We start from the raw sequence: 27,827 nt of genomic DNA, 5'->3' as shown, positions 1-27,827 counted from the left end.
TAAACGTGATATTTTGATAGCGTCCTCGCGTTTAATAAAATATACATACATATATATATATAGTTGATCACGAATACATATATATATATTGTTAATCATGTGGATTGTTATAAGCATCGATTATAACGCGAGTTTTTATTCTCTCCTCGCCAGGGACCAGAAGCAACCGGACGACAAATCGAAGGAAACCGCGACGACGGCAGCGGCAGCGGCGGCCGCGGCGATGCGGCCAGGCGCTGCCGGCGTCGACAAGAAACCGCAGCTGAAACCGCAGAAGCCGTTTACGCCGCCGGGCGGCATCCCCGGTCCGAACGGACTGAAAATGCCTCCGTTCATGGAGGGCATGCCTCATCTGCCGTTCGCGCCCTTCAATTTTTGGAACCCGGGACCCTTCATGCCCTCGCCTTTCATGGGTGGCGCACCGAACGTGCCGATTCTACCGGAACAATACTTTGCGTCACAGAGAATGCGCGGGCTACAGGAGCAACAACGAAACGCGATGGTACAGCAACAGCAACATCAGCAACGAGACGGTGTGACCGTATCCGGAACGCCAGACGCAGCCGGAACCTCGAATTCTCGAAGCGCGTCGATAGCGAAGGCGCCGCGCGACATGGTGGAAAGCATCTATGACGGGTCCGGGGCGAACGGCAGTTTCTTGGACAATCTGATCAGGTCGAGCCTCGAGACAGGCATACCAAGGGACCAGCGGTCGATGGCGGAAGTGAGGAACCAGCAGCAACAATCATCGTCGCAGGGACAACATCCGGAGACGATGAGCAGCAAGACGTTGATCGATCAGCTTTGCAGAAATTCAAGGAGAACTCCGCTGCCGCGGATCGCGCAAGACAGTAGCGAGGACGAGAGTTATCGAGGACCAGCGGGCAGGATAGTGCCGGAAAGGCCGGAACGTGTGCCTACGGTTGATCTCAGCCCATCGCCATCGGAGAGGGGTCGCACGGAGGACGGCAGCGATCGGCTCACCTCACCACCGACGCCTCTGTCGATCTCCCGAGCGGGTAGCAGGGACGAGGATAGCACCCGTGACTCGAGGATCGATCGCAGCAGCAGAGAGCGCGAAGTTCACAACGGCGGCCAGGAGGATCGCGATAGAAAGCAGCCTTTGAACCTGCAACAGCAACCACAGCTGAACCATTACCCGGACTTACACAACCTCTACGCCGTATCAACTGACAAAAAAAGTGCCTGTGATAGTAAGCTTATAGTAGATCATTCGAGCCAGAAGACTCAGCCGCAGCAACAACAAAAGGAATACGCTGCCGTGAGCGGGCTGGTCGTGCAACTGCAGAGGGGCTACAACACCGCGAGCAGTAGATCCGGCGAGTCGACTAACAGCCAACAGCCGGCGGCGGAGCAACGTGGCCCCGCGCTCAGCATGGAGGACTCCGTAGAGCAGTAGACGAAAGTCAGTATCAGTTATCAGTAAAGTATACAGTTATGAGTACCGTAAACAAAAAAAAAAAAGAAACAAAAGGAGACGAGGATCCGTATATACAGTAAGCCCACATTCCCGCCCAGATCTCTCCGCCATCTCTCACACGCACCGAACCCGTTCTTGCGCCTTCTCTCGTTGTTGCGCACCGCGAACGAGGCTTCCCTTCGCGCTCGAGCACGACGAGAAACCTGGCGAGAACATTTTCGCGCCGAAATCTGAACGCGTTCGTGAAACGCGCGGCGCGTTTGCGAGGAGACGAAGGGAATCCTCGGATACGTCGGCAACGCGATGATACTCCGACTATTCCATACACACTCTCCTGCTCTCTCCCATATGACCTCTTCGTTCCAATCGAAAGAAAAGAAGAAAAGAGAAACCTCGAACGTTGCGAGGGGCAAGTCTAGCGCAAAAAGGGGAGAAGACAAATGGCAATGTGTGTGACGCTAGCACAACCAATCCCCGTAAACCCATTGCGATTCCGCCAGTTATAACCCGCCGTAGAACCCGCGTCCAGCTGGCCGCGGCCCGGCCGATCTGGCATCAGGCGCGTGTGCAGGAAAAATAAAAACGCTTTCGACTATATAGGCGAAAGCATGGATATTTCGGACTGGAGTATCACAGAACGAAACAGATAAAGGATACACGCGCGCGATATATATATATATATATACATATATATATATATATATATATATATACATATTTATCGTGCCGAGTACTCGCGCACGGGACACACGCTTCAGCAGATGCACGGACCCATTCTACAAACGCGTTTCTACAAGCCGGACATTCCACGAAACATCTCTCTCAAATGTATCGACAACACAACACAGCACACAACAGTGACATTACACATGTCTACGAAACGAGTATTCACACATACGCGAGTATACAAAAAAATGGGGAACATAACGAGATACTTAGGCGTTGCGCGCGTACACGCGTCGTAACCGAGATCTTGTCACTCTATCTAAGAGCAGTGGCTCTTCCTTCGCATCGCGAGTTCCAATTTAAAGTCGATCCGAAGCCTATTTTTACCTTAAACTCCAAAGAGAATCGGTGCGTCCGAGTCTCTTTGGTCTCACGATCATTGCGAATTTGTCATAGAAAGAAGGCGATATATATATATGTATACGACGCGATGTATGCGCGAAACGCGAAAGCGTTAGTCGTTCGATGATTATTATTACGATTATTAAATTAACCGCTACCACTACCAATCGGTGGACGACGACGAAAGGTCAAACGATGGAACAAAAATGCCGACGCGACAACATATTTTTTCCTCTCTATACTGAGTGTAAAATTATCTAATGCAAAAGAGAAAAAAAACTTATTACTTAACTACTTTAACACTACTTAACTCGTAAGGAGCGACATAATTATATAAGGAATAATATATTATATATACATATATTTTTGGTCATTACACGAGAACGTGTGCGAAGCGAGAACAAGCCAAGGCTTTTGTTGGCGCGCGTAGGTGACGTTTTTTCCACAGAGAGGCGACAATATTTCTATAATCTCGATTGTTTCGAGAGGCCGGCGTTCAACGCGAACATATTTCGGGCATATGTTGAATACGGAATGCGAAATGCATATGGAAGAATGCACAGTAAGTACCGATAGCGATCTTCGTTGTTGAACATTGCCCCACGAGTCCGAACGACACGTTCAAGTCGAATGCTCACGTCCGCTTGTTTCTCGAATTCTCCTTATTTATGGATGATTCGACAAATGACTCTAATATTCTTTAAACAAGTGCAGACACATTTTTCACATTTATTACGTAACGAGTCTTATTTCTAAGAGTCTTGAAATAATATTAAAGTTTTTTTTTTTTTTATCAAATTAATTTCTATTTATAGTCTTCTATTTAGTGTGATTTTTTTATCTCGCAAAGTTTGACGATGACAAATGCTCATTTCTTTTTTTTTTTTTTTACAAGCAATTACGGCGACGAAGATCGCGATCTTTTGAATTGAAAAAGAAGCGGCAATCTCAATCCAAGGCAAAGATAGAAAGATGCCAACTCGAAATGGCAGAGAAGGAGAAGATTAAAAAGAAGAAAGAAGGAATACTGTTGCGCGCGCGCCCGCTCTCGATTCGATTTCTCCGATACCGAAAAGATGTTTTTCTTAAGCGCGAGACGCCCACTTTTTGATACGAATACAAATTTTCTACCGCGTAGAGAGAAAAAGATAGAGAAAGAGAGAGAGAGAGAGAGAGAGAAAGGAAGAGAGACTGCAGTTTTGCAACAAACGGAGGCGGCATTGTATCGTTTCTTCGCGAGGGAAAAGACTCATAATTATAAAATCTAGGAAATGCGTTTTAATATCTAATAGTTTTTCTTTTCTTATCGACTCCCGCGAGCGACATAATAGATTCATCGGGCAACCAGCAGACTTTATCGTGACGCGTCGGGACGAATTTTTTGGGGCGGAACACTTTAGCGAAGCAGCGCGTCTCGATCGTCCGTCGTCGGTTTGGAATAACGACGATATACGATTATCGAACGAATGACGAATTGACGTTTCGAGCGGCCACACACGTCTCTCTCATTCGGTTTTTCTGCGGATTCACGCGATCGTGCACGTCCAATTATACATTCGCGATTGTGATACGGGGGAAAAAAAAAAGTTATACTCGAGATACGGTAAAAATTTTCAAGATCGATGAAAATTCGGAGTCTCGACGAGAGTCTGAATTTTGATCGTATAATCGTATAATTGATATAGTTACGACGAGAGATAACAATTGTACAAAATGTCGATACGATGACTCAGTCAAAATTCGCAAATTTTGTCTGACGTGAAATTAAGATAATAATTTGATTAGGGTATAGACGTATGTATCTCTATAATTCAGACTTAAAAACAAGTTTTTCCTATTCCAGCTATGTATATATGTTGAAGATAATTATTATGTGGAATTTATAGAGATAACGATATTTTGACTTTGCATATATTTCTCGGGATATAATCTTCAAATTAAAGGTAAAAACTTGCAATTTTTGTATTTCTCCGATAAGTCTCGGCGAGATGTGCACGATCATGGAGAGGTATCTCTCGGTTAACAAAAGAAATTGCATTTCGCGAATAGAGAACGATCCGCGGATAGAATCACCATGAAAGGACGATTTTCGTCATTTCGTTAATATGGCAAACAGGCCGTTGGACCAAAACGAAATCGACGGAGGCGTAAAATGAGAAAAAGAACAGGATGGATCGGAGGCCAGTCGAACGCGAGAAAACGGCGACAAAACATAATATGATATAGATAAGAAACGGTGCTGTAGTGCGGGCCAGGATTTCCTATTTTTCTCGCATAGTCGAGGCGTAGACGAGGGAAAACGACGCGAACAAATGTTAAAAGAAAGAAGGAAAGAAAGAAAGAAAGATAATATAAAGCAGCAGAGCGCAAGAAACGCAAAAGGATGATCCACACGCACTCATCTCATGACTCTCTTTAAAAGTAACGACTGAAAGACTCTAGGCTGTACATAAAGTATAAGGCATGTATGTTCGGTGTTTTAAAAATGCAAAAATTCCTTATTAACGCAAAAAAAATTATACCTACGAAAAAAAGTAAACCATATTAAGCAAGGCTACTCTCTCGGTGTTTTTTGGAACTAAACTTAAAATTTACCCTATTTAAAGCAAAAAACCGTGAATAATGTAACTTTAAAGGAAGCGCGCGTAAACGCGAAAACAAGTTATTGAGTGTAAACGTTAAGGTCTCCTTAGGGTTAAAGAAAAAAAAACACAAGCTGAACAGCAACAAAGCGAAATGCAAGCTAATTATGATTGTGTGTAAACGTATAAATTTAAACCTTCTCCTCTTCGCCCTGTGTCCGTTAGATCACTTTTTAACTATCCACCGCCTCCCCCCCCCCACTTAACCACCCTTTTCTCCCCCCCCCCTTCACTTTACACTCCCACACACAAGAGACACACTTTCGACAAAGATATATAAATCACTCGGTGTGTGATCTGAGCTACTCGATGCCTCCAAGTCTTTTTCTAAACATTCACTATAGGCGTTATTATATTGTGCGACAAAACAAATGGAGGGAAATATGTTTATACACTTGTTCCGCGACCACTGACTCACTCATCCCCCTCGACACCCTCTTCCACAACCGACCCACCCCCTTATACCCGCGAACTCGCATCATCGATTACACCCAGAAATTCGAAAGCCCCCGAATATCCTTTACCGAAAGATTTATCGTTAGATGTGAAAAAAAAATGATATTTATCGTGCGGATGATAGTAAAATACGTGCGTACACTATGATTGTCGTTAATTCAATTTACGAATTCAAGTTACGATGTTTCGTCGCGACGTTTGGTGCGGTCTATAATCGGCGGATCTCGAATCTCCACGATCCATCGAGCGTGCAAACACGGTATACGTCTTTTATCTTTTTTTTTTTTTTTTATTTTTTTTTTTAAATAATTTTCACGAGAGGATAAGTGATGTGTATGCCGGAGGGAAAACGTAGAATGCGCGAAAAGTGTTGGACGGAATTTCGCGTTCGGCGTCGCCGAAAATAATTCGCGGTTGCCACGGATACCTGTTCTTCTTCGTGCATTCGTATACTGCGCGTAATTGGATCAAATTCTCTCGCAGACAAAGCTTAGTCGACGATCAAATTGTCGTCGGTTCTATAGTATACGTTGTCCAATTAATACCTGCAATTTTGCACGTGTTCGAGGAAAATCGGTCGGAAAAGAAATTGCTCGAATGATCAAAGTAACTTTTTTTTTTTTAAATAGAGACGATTAATTAATTAATTAATTATATTTGTGCAAGAGGTTCGATTGTTTAGCACGTTCGAGTTGTGAAAAAAAGATTCGAAATTGAAATACGACACGTTGCAACCGGGAAAACTCCGACGCGGATCGAAAATTTACGCAAACTTCGCACAACTTGGAACCGGGAACGCGATAGTTAGTTATCGACGCGTAATTAACGAGACGTCCGCGTCTAATGATCTCGCAGCGACACATGTCTGTCGTGGCAGTTTAAACTACCCTCGCTTACAGAGAACGCGCATATGCATACACCACTTGTTTCTCTCGTGACAGGGCCGAAAATTCTCGCTCATTGGCGCGATACTTATACGAAGCATCTCGTGCATCGACATCAAAATTATAGCAGATCGGCTATTCGGACCCTAACAGCACGCATATCTCGAAAAAACGTTCAGAGAATATCCTGAGGATGTTCGAATGTCCTCTGGATATCCTCGGAATAATTTTTGGATATGTTGTGCTATTAGGGAACGAGCGAGAGATGATCTTGTTCAAGATGATTTTGCGCAAGAAACATCACTCGATCGAGGAAGATGTCTGTCTATCTTTCTGGCGACTTTCTTCTAAAGTCTATGGAGGAATTTTCGGTTTTTTTTTTTTTTTTTTTTAGGAATTTGCAACTATGCGCGATCGTCGGGGAGAGAGAGAGAGAAAGAAATGAGAGAACTCGAGGCTAGGCAAAATACCGTTGTAGACACGATTGTTGAGGCACTGTCGATTTTTTTCGTTCGTTTTTTTTTTTTTTCGGGAGAGACGACGGGACGAGGCGGCACGACGAAAGTTTCTTCCCTTCCTAAATATAAAAAAAATTGTATTGTTCTCCGTTATCGAGAGATCGGGATTAAGATCTTTTTTGCGCTCGCGCATCGCAGGACGACGATCTTCGTTCAAAGACAATTGAAGTAAATTTTATATTGTTTTTTTTTTCTTGTATCTTTATCTTTAAAATACGTAATTACCCCGAGGAGAACACAAAAGATCGCAAAAGGCACCCAGAAAATTGGGATCTCTCTAGACTCCTCGGTGTCTTTTGGATAATTTGCGTTACCCCTCGGAAAAGTCTTTTCCGTCTTTCGAAGAAAAGCGCGATGATTATCGTATCGCGACGCGCGATAAAAAAAGAAGAATTGAGAAGAATCCCTTTGGTCTGTGCACATCCCGTCGTCTCTCCCTTCGTCGCGGGCGATACGCTAAACAATCCGGCGAGTGACGGATTGGTCGAATATACGGGGAGAAACAGAAAAAAAATCTTTAAGAATTAAAAGATGATATATTATATTAAAATATCTGTGATGTAAAAAGTAACAAAATTTTGATGTATATTTTTCACAAATTATTGTAACCAGCTAGTGTATATGTAATAAGATTACGGATATATTATATATATAATATATATGTGCATATATTATATATATATTATATATACATATATATATATGAAAAAAAAAAAAAGAAAGACTATTGTAATTACGGTGTGCGAAGACAAAGTAAGGCAAAACGAGTAAGGAAAGGCAAACTGAGAGTTGACGGGACAAAACGAGCAAGTGAGGAATATTGAGGGAAAGACGGAGAGAAAGAGATAGAGGTAGATAGGTAGAAAGAAAGGGATACGGAAGAAGCGTGATTGCGAAATTACGTTGATCCACACCGGTGGTCAGACGGGACCAAGATGGCGGATATCGCTCGGAAAGTCGGATCCAAAGATTCCCGTTTTTTGCCTCTTCGTTTTCACATTTCTTAGGTTCTCGCGCGTGTTCGTCCGTTCCTTTACATCGGGACTCGATGGAAACAGAGAGAGAGAGAGAGAGAGAGGGATCCTCCCTCGTCTTTCCATTCTCGCGAGAGGGTGGCAAGAATGGGGAGGACACCCCTTTTCAGAGTCGCGCGGACACAAAATCCTCCGGCGACGATCCTCTTTATTTCGAAAACACGCGTTTTCACGCCTCGTTTCCACGACGAATGGATTTCGGGCGCGAATCGAATAATGGAAAACTGGAAGATTTGGTCCGATTGGCCCTGAAACGGCTCAATGTCAGCTACCTCACAATATTATCACGTTTGGTATGATACGAACGAGAAACGTTTGTGTGTCATGAACGTGGATATATAGAGAAAATTATTTTTATTATTTCATAATGTTTTTCTCGAGAAACCCAGTCGTTTTGTTGAAAAAAAGTTAACACTTTTACGTTCGTATTATTACGTACATTAATTTATTTAAAATAATAGAAAACATAACATAAAGACTTGAAAATCTTTCAATTATAAAATTTTGTAGTTATGTAATAACAATAGAGATTGTTGGACTTGTTAGAAAAATTGCTTAATCTGAAAAAACATATATTAAAATACTCTTAATTTTTCATTTACTCTTTCTAGTTTTGCGTTACTTTTATTTTTTTTTGTCACGAATAGAGATTTCCACGGACACACGAACGTCAGCAGGACGAAGTCGTGTGAAAATGGTCTAAACAGTTCCAAATTGTGCCTAAGTTATGAGAGATTACGTTTTTAACGACTTGCAGTAGCACGAACGAAAAAAAAAATAGATGAGAGTATCGTAGCAGCAAACAGATTCAGTTCGAGCGCGCTTGATCTGGACGGCCACGGCAAACGCGATAGAGACAAAAGCGATATATAGAGTTTTTTATTAAAGTAAATTAAACAAGGGTGTAATATTATCTACAACATACGTTCCAGGGCCGTCCGGCCGCCATCTTGCGTTCAACCTTATGTTCCGTTTTTTCGAATAAGTGCAATTAGGTACACGAACACACACCTTGAGACACGCATTCATGCTCCAACATACACACACACACACACACACGAAACATGCGCGGGATCGCACGCACATACATACACACATATGAAAAAATACACGCGAGACACGTCGAAGAAAAAATGAAGTAAAACGAACTGTTACGCGCTAAGTTACCGTTTTTTAAATTCTATTTTCAATTCACGCATTCTCGAATGTTGGGATTTTCGTGATCAACGAAGAGCTGGCCTGTCGTTCATATAGGGATACACACGCGCTCACACACACACACACACGTACACATACACGAACATACACAATCAAGCGACCGACGTCGATTCGACGAAGAGAAAGGGTTGCCGTTACGCGTTACGCGCGGATCTTCCTCCGAAATTTTATCTCAGATGCTAACGAAATCATCGCATACTTGATCTAGATTCCCGGCTGCGAGATGCGCATAGATTGCATTTCTCGTCGCGCTCGATATATGTATAACGAGGATTACTCGTTATATCGGTATCGATCGCGCTGATAGACAGACCTCGCGTGAGTTTCACGAGGATGACATTCGTTGCGATCGCAAAACATTTCCGCATACGCGGTTTTTCACATTTTATTGTTTATTACACGTTTATACAAGTGCCATCGACCAGTGGAGTTGCTAAAAAACTGATAAAAATTCGTTACATTTTGAGAAATTGTTGATCATTGCACGCATTAGCGCTCTTTGTTATATTTTCAACCATCTCCTTTTGCTTTGGAAAAACGTTTAATTGTCCAGACAGTATCGTTTGCAAGAAACATCAGTTTTATAGAATTATTATTAAGTATAACATTTAAAATAATTATAAAATGATTTATAATTTAGATTCATTTTTTTTTATTAAAAACGATATACAAAAATAAATTTGGAAATTTAAAATACTGCTCGGAAAAAGAAACAGGAAAATTGCATGAAAGAATTTCTTCATTTTTAAAGTTTCTAAATCTAATGGTGCTTAATGAATTACACTATTACTTATTCTATTAAAATTTAGAAATAAATTTCTTATATCGTACAACATTAAAATTCCTGTAAAATGCGGAGGATTATCGTGACAATGTTTGTTGACCAACGAAAAGAAATTGAAGAAATGAAGAAACGAACGAGGAAGAAAGATCCGCGCGTTCGCGAGTCCGGCAGATCCGCGCGAGTACGCCTGAACCAATGTAGCAAATCGAGAGGGTCTCCTCGGTCGTCGGTCGAGAGAACTCGGTACCTTCCTGATCGGAAAGCTTTAATAAGCTCGTAGGCTCTAGTCATGCAATGACTCTAAAGACGATAGAAAAGAAAAAAATAAGTAAAAGCTCGACGACTTTGAGCGACATCGTATACGTTGATCGACCGCACGCGCGGAGACCGTAAAAATAATGCGAAACAAAACGTGAAAAAAAAAATGAAAAAAAAAAAAAACAGAGTACCGACCGAATTGTGTTCAACTGGGCGATTCGCCACCGTCGTCTCGACGTCGGGAATGGCGAACATGTAGATAGGATAGATAGATATACGACGAGAGCAAGTCGGAAGATTTGAGCGCGAGAATGGCAACATGGGGAAAACCGGTGCCGAGATCTCGTCTCCGAAGGGCCACGAAGACGGCGAGGGCTCTTCGTATTGCGACTGTCGAGTGTATTCTCGAGCGCGAATTCGCGACAGCTGAAAATGAACGAGCTCTCCGCGAGATTGTACATTTTCGCCCTCCATTCTATTTTTCGTTTTCTCCGCGCGCTCCTGCAGCGTAACAATCAGAAAATTCGGTCCACTCCGCATTTTTAATCGGGTAAAATGAATATAAATCATACCGTGCGCGCGCGTCTGTGTATATTTCTCGAATCGTAAAAAGCAAAATATCGTGAAATATCGCGGATTGATAAATTTTCGCGCGATAATTAAATTGTGTATTGATTAATCGGAACGGCTTATCCTTTAATTTGTATGCTGAATATAATCAATCATAGAAATGAAACAGATTACACGTTATGTCGGCGTGATATTGAATTTAATGTGTCTCCAACAATCGACGTATATTATTTTATTAAGATTATATGCGAAAGGAAATTCATTTTTAAATTATCGTTCTCGTAATTCTTTCATCCTTTGTCCTGCCAATTAGATTAATTGATTCATTAATATGTTTTAATCCGCAAAGGATGTTATAATTCTTTTTTAAATCTTAGAATTTCGTTTAATTTTCCGTTAAAATTCCGTTCTAATTAAAGAGAAAAAAATTCGCAAAAGCATCCTCGACAGTCGCAGATCTCATTCTTGCCAGATCGGGGACGATCGTTTCCGGCATCGACTCTCAGCCTAGACTCTTCGACTAGTAGCGATTAGATAAAAATGGCGCTGGTACTACGCAGCTAGCACCGATGGTACTCGTAGTTTGGCGCTTTAGTTGTTTATATATATCATGTTCTTTTCTATATATATATATATATATATATCTCACTACCATAAGATCTGACTTGGCTACGCGAATCGCCAAAACTGCGATGAGACGAGCCACGCTATCGAGACGACGAGTGCCGATACTATCGATTTTTTTGTTCAATCATCTTGAATATTCGCGAACGACTTGCCAAAATTTTATCCGCTCAAATATATTTCCATCGTTATTGTATATTATGTCAAATCGATAGGAATTCAGGAACATAAAGACGTAATCGAAACGACCCAAGTTTCCAGACGGTTTTTAAACGTTTCTTGAGTTTCTTGTTTGAAAAATATGAAAACACCCGGGGAGAATAAAAATTGATTAAAATTGCGTTACATATCGGAGGATCGATCGTCGGTATTCTAATCATCTAATCAAACGTCAGTACCAAAACGTCACGCACCTGAATACGCCGGAACTTCAAAGTACGACCAACTAATTTACGGACCAAGTACGCTGAATCGCCGGTAACAAATCAATCAAAAGACATACATATACGCATACGCTGAGAGAAAAAAAAAGTAATGTTCTTTCGTCTCGCGCGTGGCTCCCTGCCGTTCGATCTCGAAGAGCAGCCAGGTCGGATCTTCTTCTATGGGCAACAATGGGTTTTAATGATTAATTGAAGAAACAAACAAAATAGTAAGACTCTTATAATCTCGAGGGAAAGAGATAAATTAAGGAAACTAAGCATCCGATTCTCACGGAAGATCCCCGAGCCCCTTCCTCCGCACCACCCTGACAACAGGATTGACCCCCATCATCCTTCACTTCCCCATCCGCCAATGGAAACCACCACCCCTTGTACGCTCTTATTACGGCTTCTATCCACAGCTGACTTCTCCCTCACCGGCCGCATTCGCATACTCGGCGAAACAGCATATATACCAGAAATAAAAAAAAAAAGTACACGCAGTCTGCTCTCTAACATTACAGCTACAAGAACATTGCAGCCTCCCGATACCAGTCGTCTCCTTACAGTAAAATGCGCGACGGGGCCGCCGAAACGGGATCGAGAGATTGTGTCGCGCGACGATTTAGCACGACCAATTCGACAACGGAGCATATCACACGAGGAACCGATATCCGAGGTCGACGGGGAACGCGGAGAATCCTGTTTCTCGCATAGCAACACTTGGTTCTCAAATTGCTTGCGCGCGCGATTGATTTCGTTCTAAACGTCCCCGCGGATTCGCGAGTTCCTTGAAACGGGTCCAATCGGTAGATTAGAGATCGGAGGCGCGACGTTTCTCTCCCGGAAGCGGGACAATCGGATCGATCCTGGATCGGAGCGAGTTCGACCGTCCGCGCGCGCACCCGGCTGCATACTCGCCTGGTGCTCGGCGATCAAAGCAACAAAAAATAATAATAATAACAGACAACCGGCAATAACACATACACACTCTATACAGGCAACAATAGACATTTCTCTCAGCATGGGCATGCAGCGATCCCGCGGTGCTCGCGGCACTCGCGGCACTCGCGAAACGATCTCCATGCGGAGCAAAGGAAAATAAAAATAAGAAATATAAGCAGGTATATACAGATTAACTAAAAACTCTCTACGTCACATATACATATTATTCAGCAGTGATTAATGCAGATGCCACAAGGAGCAATGCAAAAAAAAAACACAAAAAAAAATAACAAGGATCGCCCCGGCCTCGAGTCGCGATCGACTCGGAGCGAATCGACAGCTTCTTCATTATTGTGTTACGATGAGAAAAAAATAGACGATCGCGGATCGTTCTCCCTTCTGTCGATCGCCGTCGATCGCGATGTCGCGAGGTCGCGGGCGAGGTATCCCGCAAATCAAAACCCGCAGTCAGTGCAGAATATAATAAACGATAAGTGCAGAGGAAACAAACTACTATAGTATAAAAACACAGAAAGGTATATTATATATATAAATATATATATATATATATAAAATATATTAATTAATTATTATTATTATTATGATTCTTATATGATTATTATTATTATTAAAGGATACATAAAACAATATTATTAATAACACCGAAAAAAGTACTATATTACTACTCTATTATTAATTATTATGATTCTTATTATAAATTTAATGAAGACAAAATAACATTCCAACCGTCAATGTGCCACACGACTTTTTATATGCTCTTAAGGAAAAAGATGCTAACGCGCGAAGAGTTAGGGGGTACGCGAGATTAAACAGTACCGAGATGATCGTCGTAAAGCAGCGAGGAAAGAAGCTTGAAGCGTAACAATTGATAGGGCTCCTTTAAGAAAAGGCTCGAGGGAAAATGAAGGAAGGCTAACTTTAACGGGCGCCCTTTGTGTATTTTTTTTTTTTTTTTTTAATTTTCACGAGAACTCTCGTTGCTTATTTCGCAATTAGGAATTCTTCGGCGCAAGTTTTCGTCCGGACAACAATAATTATTTACCAATTGCCTAGTTTAAATAGATTTTTTTTTATTCTATTGTTGATTCATCTATCGTGTCATCAGAATCTTCTTTCGCTTTTAGATATTTTCCAATTCGATTTACCTTGCGGATAGATTATAGAAGTAATCGAGAACTGTCGTTTGTCAAATACTTGTCAAAAAATTGAGATCCTCGATATATTTGGAAAAAATGCTCGGGAATAATTTGACGAGAGATTTATAAAAAAGTTTAATTTAGACCTTGAGAGGTGTGAAATTATATCTGCTAATTAATTGATCCGCGGTTGAAATATTTGTCTTTTATTGGCTGCCAGGCGTCAGACTCAACAAATTAAATGACGTAGAAGATTTGGGAACGTGTCAGAAATATCTTTAAATTAAAGACAAAAAAAGATTTTTATAGGACAAATATTTTCATCTTGTCACAATACTTTTATATTTAATTTATAGGATTCGAGAACGATTGGCTTCATACTTTGGATGAAAGCTTAATGCTGCGTGCTTTATTCAGAATTTCCTTTTTGCTTTTCATTCGCAGTTTTATTCTGCGTTCTATATGCTTTATATCCAATATCGTAAGCTCGCGAACGTATAAACGCGGGAAGAATTGTGCGATAAACGGTACGAAACAAGACGGGAAACCTGTAAAACGGAACACGTCGCGTAAAAGAGCCAGTGCAAATATCTCGAGGAGACCATTTGAAGACAACGAACGTTCTCGATTTCTCTCGCAAACGAGAGAAGAACCATCCTTGTGTTTCCCCGCGATTGATCCTTATTGGAGCGCATTGATAGGAAATGTGTCCGGCGACAAATCCGGGACGAGTGATTACGATGATTGTCGTTACGATGATTATGTAATTAAATAGACGTAGGCGTAAAAGCGTATTTATATTAACTGGCTTATCGATTGCGTTAATTGCCCTTGCGGCTGTAACGCGCGCAATAGCCACCGGAGTGATTATTATCATTATTATTATTATTATTATTATTATGTGATTATTGTTTTAAAGGTGAGTGTGTGGGAGAGAGAGATTGCGATACCTGAATGAACGAGTATATGTATGTGTTGGAAAGTGCACGTGCATGCACGAATGTGGATGAACGACATTATCGAAATGCATGAGGTACAGATACATAGCGTATATACACATATACACAGTGAACGTAAACGTTCGTGACACATATGTATACATTGCTACTGCCCAGACGTAAAGTATTTCACACAAACAACCTCCAAGGGAAATATATCTTTGTTTATATATATTTATGTATGTGTGTTTTTAAAATTTTATATATATTAATTATATAATATTATATATAAATATATTACATATAATATATATAAAAAAATATATATAAAAAATATAAAAATATACTATTATATATATATGTATTATATATTATACGCACGCACAACATCCGTGTGTTTCGGGATAAAGAAAAGACTAAATCTATACATGCATACGTGTGCAAATATCACTGAAATAAAAATAATCACGTACGCGATCGTGTGCAAAATCGAGACAGGGATATCTTTAGTATGCACATATAAATACACAAACACATATACGAAATGTAGATTCGCGCAGAGATTCGTGGGTGGTTTGTCGGATCGCGTGCGTCAAATACAAAACCAACAAAGATAACGCGTACATACGACTTACTTTATTACAATATACATATGTATGTATGCATACGTACGTGTCGATCGAATATTCGTTGACGACGGTTGATCGACACTGTCATCATTATCATTCTATCAACATTATCATTCCCATCATCATCACCATCATCATCATCATCATCATTGACATCGTTACATATTATTGCTGTCGTTAAATATCCTTAGAGAATCATTACGATAATTATCCCTTTCGTAAACGAGCGCTTGTGCGTCTTTGAAAGCATTTCTTCTTTGCTGTTCGCATGTAGCTTTAATTGATCCATGAATAGCAAGCCATATTTCGCCAAAAAATGAACTTATGTATTAAATTTTAAACTGCCTATTCTAGAAATTGTATTGTAGCTTTTAATTCTAATCTCTCTCTAATTTTTGGCAAATGGCACATTAAATTTTCGGGTTTTTGATATTTATTTTTTCTCATTGCTTATTTTTATCGTCAAATTCTATTTTTCGAAAGTATCACAAAAGTATCATCCTTGGCTGGCTTTCGCCAAAATTGCTCTTTATACGATGCGGTGACCTCTCACACTTTCGGAAATCTATTCCCGAGCTTTGTTGTATTTACTGACCTATTTAGACACAAAATATTCGCACTGAATACGAACTGGACTAAAGTGAAAGAGTCGAAAAAATTCGAGTAGATTGCAACTTCGAAGATTGGCTATGGCCATTAGCTATCAAGCTTAATGAAAGGAAGCATTAGCATAAATATTCTGAAATACGTACGCATACATATATATATACATATATATATTAGAAACGTTTCAAAACTTTAAGACGATTAAATTAAATATCCGTTTAATTTTGTTGAAATCTTTAGAATAATCGAGATTTGTCACTTCTTGACGTTCTTTATGTACGAAACATCTTGTCGAACATCAGCAGCAACAATCAAAAAAAGCACATATGTTTATATAGACGCATAAGCTATAACTGAAGAACTCGAGTGATCAAAAAATGCTAAAACGAATAAAAAAGAAGAAAAAAAAAAGAAAACGAGAAGTAGAAATTACTATCAATTTCTCGATCACCATAAAACAAACATCCAACTCTTGATCTTCTTCGTGAAACCTTCGAACTCGCGAAAGGATCAACTTTTACCTGAGCGATTTTCAATCTCCCATCATTCTTGGGATTCTCGTCATTCCACGATCATTCCACCGCGTTTTTCTAATCGTACTCTTATAATAAATCGTTTTGAACGAGTCCACGTGATCGTCAAAAAATTACTGTCCGCGGCTGTGTGGAAGACTATACACTAAATTCATTCCAATGAAGCGATACACGACTGCAAATTCCTACATGTATAATATTTTTTCTCGTACCTTCTTTCCTTATTTCGTTGACATGATACAACAATAACGTCATAATCGAAATGAACACATTTCTCTGTTTTTCTTTTTTTTCGTAACGTAATTAGACGTTCGTGTGCATCGGGGCCCGTTTTAGTCTCCGAATGCGTCGAGCGAGGTCCGCTCGTGCGAAGTCTTGCGAAAATACCTTTTACTTTCCGCGTTTGCTCTTCCGCGACAACGGCAAATTTCCTGACAGGTGCGCGGAAGGCGCCCATCTTGCGCGACAATGCGGTAAGGCACGCATGACCAAAGATGCGTGTTTCGCCGAATTATCGAAACGTTATAAAGGAAATGGAAAGGGGAAAAAAATGTGCGAGATCCCACAACTCTCACTCAGTGATGGCGAACGCGAATGGCGCCCGTTTTTTTTTGGCATTAGCCTGAACGCAATTGTGTTTCAAACAAGATATAACGTTTAAGAAAGTTAAAAAAAAAAATACGCAAAAGAATGAAGACAAGTACTTAAACGTCCTTTTAGACATTCGTATTGTTCATCAAATTGATAGATAAAATCCAGCGAGCCCTATCAGAGTTACAGATATATCCACGCTGCTTTACTACGATGTGGTCCAACGTGAAATAAATCGTAATTCTAATTTGGTTGTATATATAAATTGCGCGAATCATATTTGTACATACCGCGTAGACGTATATACGTTTTTCTGTAAAGTGAAAACACATTTTAATAGCTCCGGTCGATCGAACCGATTCTTCTTCATAGGCAGGAACACGCTTAGAAATCCGTTTTTAACCAGTCACGATCCTACGTTAAATACTCATCGATAACGATCGTATGATTATCTATCGCAGAAGTGTTAACAGACTTTTTGCGTGTGGCTATATCTACGATCGGCGTTTCGAAAATCGATCTTGATGTTGCGAGAGAAAAATCAATGATGTGAAACTATAGAAGTCTAAGGAAAAAGAAAACGCTGTTGGCCAGATTTATATATATTCAACAATAATGCACTCGCGCGGACGAATTTCTATATTATTTTCATCCGCGGTCGCTAAGTGTCAACGCACTCTCTCTCTCTCTCTCTCGTCGTATCGAAACGCCGATCAGTAGCCGCCATGTATTGTATATTATCCATTGTTTTGCTCCTGATTGATCCGTGTAACACGATAGATGTTTTTGAAGGCACAACAATTGCCTGGATCTTCGAAATGTCGTCGATCGCGTTAAAAGCGACCGGATTCCACGCAATTATAGATACCGATATTAAATCAAATCGCGAGAGACGGAAAGAGAGAGGGAGGAGCGAATTTATTCTCTCTCTATTACGCCGATCGAATCCCTATATATATATTTCTCGCTCTTCCCTTCGCTTCCAAACAAAACGCGGCTTCGTTCGACACCCTTTGTCGCCGAACGAGAGAAGAAAGCGCAATCTCAGGATTGATCAGCCGCGACGCGGTCGTCGACCTTCCGATCATTCGGCCTTAAGGGCACCCTCCCCCATTAAACAGGGCGTTTAATTAATTCCCAAGCTAATTAAGCAACAGAGCCAGTTCTATCGCGTCTTTCGGGCGCCGTTGTTCTTTTTTTTTTTTTTTTTTTTTTTTTTTTTTATCGTTGTATCTAGCACGGCGGGAGCTTATTTCTTAAGCGAAGCACCCTCTCCCCCATCCCCACCCTCTTTCCCTTCATCGCAACCCCCCTATATGCGATCCCTCTCGATTCGATCGTATAAGGAGAGAGGACCCGGGTTCTCTACAACGGTGACAGTAGTGACGAGCGGGTCAGTTACAGCCCGCCGAACGTAACGTTTAGCAAACGCGTCTTTTTTTGTACCTTTACTTCTTTGTTCTCGTGTCCCTTCGTGATCGTTCGTCAAGTACAACAACAGCAACAGCAACACGACAAGCGCGTAAGCGGGATATTGAAGCGCGTATATATCTCGCACAACCGCGTATCTTTGTACCTTCTCGATCGAGCGTCCGATGCTCGATCGACCTTAACGCTGTATACCCTCAATTTCTCCCTCCCTTTTTCCCACCCTTCACCCTCCTCGACCCCGGATTGATCTCCCCCTTTTATGATTTAAAAACGATGTATCTTCTAGTTATTAAGGTACCCGAGCTAAGTCCGAGGCGTATCGAGGATCGGACACTTCTCTTCACTCGGAATCAATTGTTATGATACCAAGGGTTGTTACGGTAGTCGTGTGTGTGTGGGTGTATGCGCGTGTGCTTGTGGGAGCGTGAATGTGCGTGCGTGCTTAAAAAGAAAGTCTTAATCAGGCGCGAAAAGTAGAACGGAGCGTCTCGACGGTAGCATAAAAATATGACAGTTCGATTTATCGTTGGCTTTCGAACGTTCATTAAATTATCGCGTAAATGTTCTAGTTATCGACGGGCGAGTTTCGTTCGCTCTCCAAGAGCGATCATCGTCTTAATGATATAATTGGCGCCGCTGTGATAATTGTTGTCTTGACTGTGAATTACGCGCGATGCGAAAAAAATCAGTATATCAAAACAAAAATCCGTCGAATGCCAAATGATCGTTGAATTTATAGTTTAACGTAATACGAGAAGTCGCGACGATTTAAACATGCGATTGAGTCATAAAATTTAGACAATATACGTGTCGCGATTAAAGATGAATCAAAATTAAGTAAAAGGAAATGTATTTATTAAAAAAAAAAAAAAAAAAAGAAAGAAAGAAAGAAAGAAAGAAGAAAAACACTGTGCTAAGGAAACTATGCAAGAGCGGCGAGATGAGAATTGAGATCTCGATCCAACGATATGCCTCGATTTCCAATCTATCCACCCATCCACCCTTTCGCCCCCTGTCTTATACAATTAGACGTAAATACTTTCCCGTAAGCTTGAAGAGGAAAATCGTACGTAAAGCAGCATGCGACTATACATATACATACACCTCTCATTGCAAGACACACACAAACACACACTCACAAGCGCGAACACGCGGGTATACACACACGCATATACGTTCGTAACGAAGTATACAGTCTTAGTGCAGTGTTTCATATAGTTAGATAGAGGCGACGAGAGAATATTTTTTATATTCTACATGGATTTTACAGTTATATATTATCGTTTCGTACCGGAATGGAGAAAATTTAAGGCGCGTCTAACGCGGTATATAGATATGCATATGTACTATATATACGAAGCCACACGATATAAACAAAATATACACACACACATATATACACATACGCGCATACGCGATCTCTGAAATACGTGTCGCCATTTATTGTTTAGATTGCGATTGTGTATCGATTATCGATCAATCTTATTGCGGTAGGCGCTGTCGTTTATCGTATATACGTGTATACATATACGTACACATATATATACCTACGTACACTCATCCACCAACCGGATAAACACGCATACATACGTACACAATAGCGTATAAGCGCATATACGTGTCATTCGTGCGATCTCGTCGACGATTATATATTATCTCATCGCTCAACGACAGGTTTATCTAAGGGCTCCACGGAAGGGTCGGTCGATTAAATGCGGATATCGCCGGCAGCGGATGCACATTATGCCGATGCATCCCTTGCACTTTCTCCTTCCGGCCCGAAAGCTTTTTCTTACTCCTGTTCCGTGAAAGACAGAATGCCGGGAGGAAACACGGCAGGATCGCGAAATATCGCGCAGGGCATTTCTGACACGCATACAAACACACACACACACACAGACATACACGTACGAGAATGAAACAATGTACTTGCAAATTAATTTACTGATCGTTTTTCGACGGAACGAGATAGTCAGAGATTGAAATCGGTTTTTCTCGATTTTTCGGCAATTTCTCATGTTATATATATATATATATATATATATATATATATATATATATATATATGATAGAATATAATTTACGTCAAGAGATTATTTTGACGTATATCAAGTATATGAGAATTTAAATTTGTCAAAAAAATATGGTAAACCGGTTTCGATCGCTGATCCACGAGGAACAGGAAAAAGGAGGTACACACTTAAAACACGCGTACATGCGCCGGGCGAGAGCAATTTCGGAAGCAAGTTGACGTATACAAACGTAATATGTATGTAATTAGAGTATTATTGTTTAATGCGTATAATTAGTAGCGTTACTTTTGTTGCGAATTTGTTTGAATGTCGAGACAGGGTGACGATTCGATCTCATTGAACGCGTCGATCGAGATTTGTAGCAGTCTGCCGAAAAAATGGCGGGTTCACAGTTTCTACAACACGATCCAGAAACAATCGATTAAGAAAATATTTTTCACGCAAATCACCACAATAAATGTGAGAAGAGCATTTTATCGATATTACTAATAAATAGTAATATTACATTCGATCAAATGTTCTTATTATCGATGATATTTTTCGTGATTAGAACTTAAGACACCTTCGATGGGACTTTAAACGACCGTTTAATTTGTTTCATCGATAAATCCGCCGTTTTAAGGCAGATCTCGAGAAGAAGGATTTTGCGAGCTATGCGAAATTGACGATGCAAGTTTCGATGATGGGAGAGAATCGGCGCCGGGCGAAGAAAAATGGTGCGCGTTTCATGCGACAAGATGCGACTGAGGAAGGACGTTCGTGGGGAGAATTAGGCGAGTAATAATTGACGAGGCGTGGCGAAGTGGAAATTCATCGGCGGTAGTCTGCTACTAATTGGACCGCGATCAATTTTGGAGAAGCGAGCCAATTTGCGATAAATCAATTGAAGACCAAGGACTGTTGATATTGTTAATTGTTAATGCGAAGTGTCGGGATATATCCGATCAGAGAAACCGTCGCGTGTTATCGTTTTCCAAAAGAGGTGGTTTTTCTTCTTTTATTAACACGCGGTTTTCTTTTTTTTTTTTTTTTTGCGCAATTAAATACGCAATATTAATCACGCGTGACACGAAGAATCTATCCAGGCATTATCCTTCGTGATTGTTAATATCGGCTCGATGCGATCCTCGGGCTTATTATTAAACGTACATCGAAATCGGACATCGCGTTTTCCGATATGCGCAAAAAAAAATCAGGTTTCAGTTATCGGAAGCTGGAGCACTCTATCTCCATATTACACCATCGAGGGATATTAAAATGTTATTGAAGATACTTCCGACCGATTACCAAAACCGACGAAAAAAGTGTGTGCGAAGACTTTAATTAAATTTTTTTTTATAAAAAAATTTAGCGCAAAAAAAGAGAGAATAAAATCTTAATAATTGCACGATACAGATTTGACTCTTAAAATAAACATCGTATATATACCATCGATAATTTTCCACTTCGTTACGAATGCTGCCAAGTTTTTGCTATTTAAATCTTTTTTACGATCGATGAGAATTAAACGCGAAAGAAAGAGCGTGCAAAAAGTGATGTGTACCTTTAATACAATATATAAAAAAAAAAAATACGACAAAAATAAATTTCGCGTAAGCCTATCGAGCGTCTTTCTATACAACGGCGTGTGATGAATGAAGGTGCGGTAAAAAAACTGAATTTTTGAACGAAATGAGAAAAGAGAACGTATAACAAGAGGGCAAAAGTGAGCGAGCAAAGGATATGAAAAAAAGGCAGGTAAGAGCGCGCGAGAGATCGACGTAAAGTAATCAAAGGGCATTTTGTTGTGCGATCTCTGTGAATGAATGCGAGAGAGTGGCGAAACGATCGCGGTTGCGTACGTGGTTCGTAGTTTTCAAACATGTGATACGTCAGCCGGCAAGCTCGACTTCCGGGCATCGCATCGGGAAGAAGCCGGCTTGGGTCAGTTCTTCCGGCCGGCAAATCAAAAGAGGCCAGGGGAAAAGTGTCGGAAGTGTCGCCGGAGGTCGACGCTGGCTGGGTGGCGCACCTTTTGAAGGTTCTTTGAAATGTAGAACGCTCTTTTGTTGACGGTTGATTGTTGTCAAAATGGTTGTGAGGTATATTACTATTTGAAGTATATTAACGAGAGAGAGCGAAAGAGAGAGAGAGAAAGAAAGAAAAAGAGAGAGAGAGAGAGAGAGAGAGAGAGAGTGAGAGTGAAAGAGTGAGTGAAAGAGAGAGATATACGAGAGGCGGATGTGATACGGGCTCGGCGAGGGATGTTGCGCGATTTCGAATAACGTACGATTCGATATGGACCTATTTTCTTGGCGAAAGGGGTCTGGATTCGCGGACGGGATTCACACGGAAATTTTCCTGTTCGAAGTCGCGTTTCGCTCGCGCGAGCTCGTCTTGTAGGAGGAGACGAGAGGGAAAACGTGCGCCCTCGGGATATCCTGGCGAGAGAGACAAAATTAGCGGTAAATTCGCACATGCATTTGTATTTGTAAATTCGCTTTGACGTTGTTGATCGTTTCGTGGCTCGTAATTGATACGGTTGCGACGAAAATCGAGTCGATTTAATTTCGCAACCCTCCAAATGTCGAGTTCTCCAATTTTCCTCGATTGTAAAATGTCATCGCTCGCGTGGGATGAAGCGAGAATATTAGACGATACGAATACAACATTCGAATTTTTTTCATTTAATTATATATGTATTTAAAAATTATATTATTTTTTCTTAATCATCTACATGTTGTATTTTAATCTGTAGAGTCTTTACATTTTGTGTTTTAATAATAATACAAATTTAATATTTCATATATAAAATATATGTATATATATATATATATATGTTGCAACTTGCTTGTATGTTAATGTTGATTTGAATCTTATTTACAAAAAAGTGTTTGTTAATCGATATACAGATGGGAAGAAAGAAATTAGAAACGATGAAAGTCAATTTAAAAAAAACACGCAATTTGCACATAAATTGCCATTGTTAATTATATATATACACATATACAAATATATCGTAATTGTACACATACATACGATGATACGAAGAATTGAAAACGCTACGAAGGAGGCTTCGAATGACTTTGCGGGCGCACGTTTTCTCCTCGCGGAAAGACGAACGTGATCACACAGTCGTCTCCGAAAGAGAAGCGCGTACAACTGGCATTATATAACATTACTCGCGGAGTCTGATCCGAAACATGTTAGCGCCGACGACGAATCGATGGCGCCTTCCCGCGTTTCCTCGGAGACACTTCGACGAAGACACGCAAACGCGCGTTCCGACCGGAACTCTCGGCGGAAGAAAATATGAGACTGATATAAAGCAGTATTCGAGTGCGAGACAAAAATTTGTAAATTACGGCGTAGCCTTAAATAAGAAAGATTTTAATTAGGTTTATTCGGCGACCGGTGTGGCGAAATTGGTCCCGCGAAAAAAAAAAAGAATCATCTCAATTGGGCTGTAAGGGAAGAAAAAAAAAAGGAATATGTAGGGAAGAAAAATAAAAGACACGCGTACCTCTCGTCAAGGCTCGACGCCCTCGAGATGTCCGCCCTCGCACAACGACGTATCTCTCTTATGTATAGTGAGAATAATGTTATTAGGTAAACTTAGGCGTACTTTAAAAGAGCGAACGGAGGATGAGAGAACGGAATGCAATGCCAGTTGTAAAACGGATGGAAGAGAAACGCGAGAAGAACGTGTGTCTTGACGACGATACTCGTTCTCAGTGATAGATATGCGATATGGAAAATAGGAGAAGTGGGAGGAAAGACACGGGGAAAAAAGAGGTAGCGCTGAGATCGAGGAAGGGTGGAAAGGGGTTGAAGCGAAATAACGGGCACGAGGTGTATGGGAAAAGCGACGTGTATATGTATATAATATCGCGATAATATATATTATCGGCCGTCGGGGATCCGAACTTTTTTCGGTTTTTTTTCCTTCTTTTTTTTTTCCATTTTTTTTTTCCCTCATTCTTTGTCATTTTTTGCGGTACACCGTTTTTTCGGGCGACACCCTGTCGCCGCGCGAGATACGATTCGCGAGTGCACGCGCCTCGCGCACACGCAAATGCTGTTCATGTGTATACGCAATAGATTATTTCGGAATACACACGGATGTATCACGGGGATAGGGGGGAGGGATGGGGGGGGGGCGGGAAACAAAGAGAGAAAATAGAGAAACGACAGCTTTACCGATAGTGAAACAGTAGTTATTTGCAACACGTGCACACACACGTAACACACACGCATATTACACATGTAAAGTGATCCAAGCGATACACACAAAAAAAATTGTATGAATATAACGTTTGCAGTTAGGTGGGACCAAAAACGACTTTATATCTCTATGTGCATATCCAAGCAACATGTAATTTAATTAATGAATTAATTAATTATCCATTATTAATGACTAGGTAAAGTAAAAGATCCATCGATAGCAATCGAGAACGATGACGAATGATTAACGAATAATTAGTCTATTAAGTTTGTTTATTGATACATTATTCTATGATATAATTATTATTATTATTATTAACTTTATTGCCTTTATTATTATTATTATTATTATTATTATTATTATTTTATTATTGCATTGATTAAAGTGGCGATGATAATATTATTATTTAAACAATGTTTTAAGACGATCATCTTTAGATATTGAGTAGAAAACAAGTACGTATCTATAATTATTAATTATTTTTAATTATTATTATATATATTCTTATTATTATTATATTATTATTATTATGAGACATTTTGTTGTATTATTTTCAATAAAATCAATTGAAAAATATTTAATTTATATGGATTGGTTGGTTTTCGCTTCTCCATACGTATCGAGCAATCGCATGTTTCCAATTTCTTTCAATGTTTTGACGTTCGTAATCTGATTACGCATCTTTTTAATTTATTATACGTAAAGTCAATGCCAAAGTAATTTAATAACGAAAGAAATTGAAACATCTCATTGTTCGTACGCGTGGGAGCGCGCCTTGTCCTAAAATCCGTTGTGATCTTATAAGAGGATTGTTTATGATCGCACGAGCAAGTCTTCTGAAATTAATAGAGACTAATAAAAAAACCAAATGCATCGAGATAAATTTCTTTGAAGGTATCTGATGTAAAGATATGGCATTTTTATTCTCATTACGTAATTTTAAAATATTTTGATAGTTTATTTCTAAAATCTTGAATTGATTAATTTAGAACTTATTCAATATATATATATATGTATTCAAAGTAATTGAAATTTTTAATTAATTTTTTATGTACTATTTATTATTGTATAGCTATTATTTTCAAAGTGTTGTTGAAAAACGATATGCGACATATAAATTAAAAATGACTGCGAATTAATGATAACTATAATAGAAGAACTAAAGAGATAACTGATGTTTATTAATAAATGGAATATAAAAGTCTTATTTAATATATATAAGAAATTTATATATATGTATACACGCTGTGAATACTAAGCACAAATTGTACTCAAGAATACTATTTTTTATTATTAATAATTACAAGATTATTCGAATTATAAGAGCACTTTCAATGCTGAAGATTTTTTTAGATATTTGAAACATTTCTGACTTTTCTAAAATATGAATTGTTGTTCCAAAAAAAAATGTGTTGTTTCGTAATATTTCCATAATTTTGTCCTCTCGGAAGACTTGACGCGCAGTGAACGACATCGTAAATTTGCGATCGCAACTGCCATCATCTCCCACCTGTATACTATTTTCTCGTTTATCTTATTTCATTGAAATTCAGTATTTGATTGTGATTTAGTTTAGTCGCGTCTGTATACGATTATCTCTCCGCTACCCTCCAATCCTTCGAATCCTTCCTCTTCGTACCTCTCTGACCCTCTTACTCTCATACGTCTCTGGATAATTTTCGTGACTCAGGGGGTGGGAAAGGGTGAGAGGGAGAAGATGGAACCAAGGCTATCGTAAGAGTGAAAGAAACGGGGAATGCGAGATAAATCGAGAGGGAGGGGGGAGAATGAGATATAACAAAGCCAGAGAGAAAGAGAGCGTGTTATATATTATGGGATAAAAAAAAAAAAAAAAAAAAAAAATAGGGAAAAAACCAAATAGCGGAAGAAGAAGAAGAAGAAGAAGAAGAAGGTATGGAACAATAGGAACAAATGAGGAAAATAGTTGTAAAAGAGCCACACACACATAAACGCGTACACACGACACAAAAGGAAACACAAATGTACTAAGTAAGTTCATACTGCGTATTGCCTTTCTGACTTCGGTGTGAAAATATATAAATAAAAAAAAGTCAGTCGCGCCGGGGCACGCGTATGTTTTCGCGCGTATATATTATATATTATATATTATAGTTATTAGAGCATTTTTTTGACAAGAAAAAAAAAAGAGAGAGAGAGAGAGAGAGAGAGAAAGAAAGAGACGAGGATTAACTGCTTCCGCTTCTTCCGGAGCTCTTTTACACTTGCTTTTTAGAATTCGAGAATCCTCCAACACGTACAAATGAAAGAAGATATAACGCGATTTTCGAGCTTAGCGAGGTCGCTCTTTGTCTAGTCTAATTCCCCGAATTGAAGACCCTGCATTTCCGTTTGATTGATCCCGGATCGGACGATCGCGGAAGCAGCGGACGGCAGTTTTCCGTCTTGAAAAACTTTTTTCACGATTTTTCCGTATGAGAGAAAAAGTCACAAGCCGCGCGCGCGCGAAGTCCGCGCGTCCCCGCCGACTGTGTCTGTTTCATGTTTTTCAATATTTGTAATTTATCGATAAAATTATAAAAGGTATCGATACATAACAGTCTAAAGTGTGCGCTACTCTACATAATATTATTATATATAAAGTATAAAAGTATACATTATATATATATTATATATATATACATATATATTATATATGAAAAAGTATAATATATATATATTATACATACATTGGGATTGGTGAGAATATACGGTTTTTTCGCTTTGGAGTGTTATTTTCTGAAAATATTGAACAAAATATGGAAAAAAAAATTAATAAAACCAATGAGTAAAAACAAAACAAAGACTGTCTACGTGTTGATT

The 27,827-nt window shown here is 39.8% G+C and overlaps 1 protein-coding gene across 5 annotated transcripts in view; it reads left to right on the top strand.

Annotated features, from left to right (window-relative positions):
• Eip93F (Ecdysone-induced protein 93F) overlaps positions 1-27,827 on the top strand; it is a 66,667-nt gene that overhangs the window by 38,680 nt on the left and 160 nt on the right. For 4 of the 5 annotated variants that reach the window (XM_085487222.1, XM_085487221.1, XM_029316498.2 and 1 more), the window contains one exon: positions 154-26,865. In XM_085487222.1, the coding sequence (XP_085343348.1) occupies positions 154-1,420 (1,267 nt within the window). In that variant the 3' untranslated portion in view covers positions 1,421-26,865. Of the gene's footprint in view, positions 1-153; positions 26,866-27,827 lie in introns of those variants that run through there. The other variant, XM_085487219.1, reaches the window with a different exon arrangement.

This window comes from Nylanderia fulva, unplaced genomic scaffold, assembly GCF_048542155.1.
Source record: "Nylanderia fulva isolate GAGA-0341 unplaced genomic scaffold, ASM4854215v1 Scaffold51, whole genome shotgun sequence".
In the NCBI taxonomy this organism is placed as follows: domain Eukaryota; kingdom Metazoa; phylum Arthropoda; class Insecta; order Hymenoptera; family Formicidae; genus Nylanderia; species Nylanderia fulva.
The sequence above is the reverse complement of the archived record's forward strand: the minus strand, read 5'-3'. Positions and strand labels throughout refer to the sequence as shown.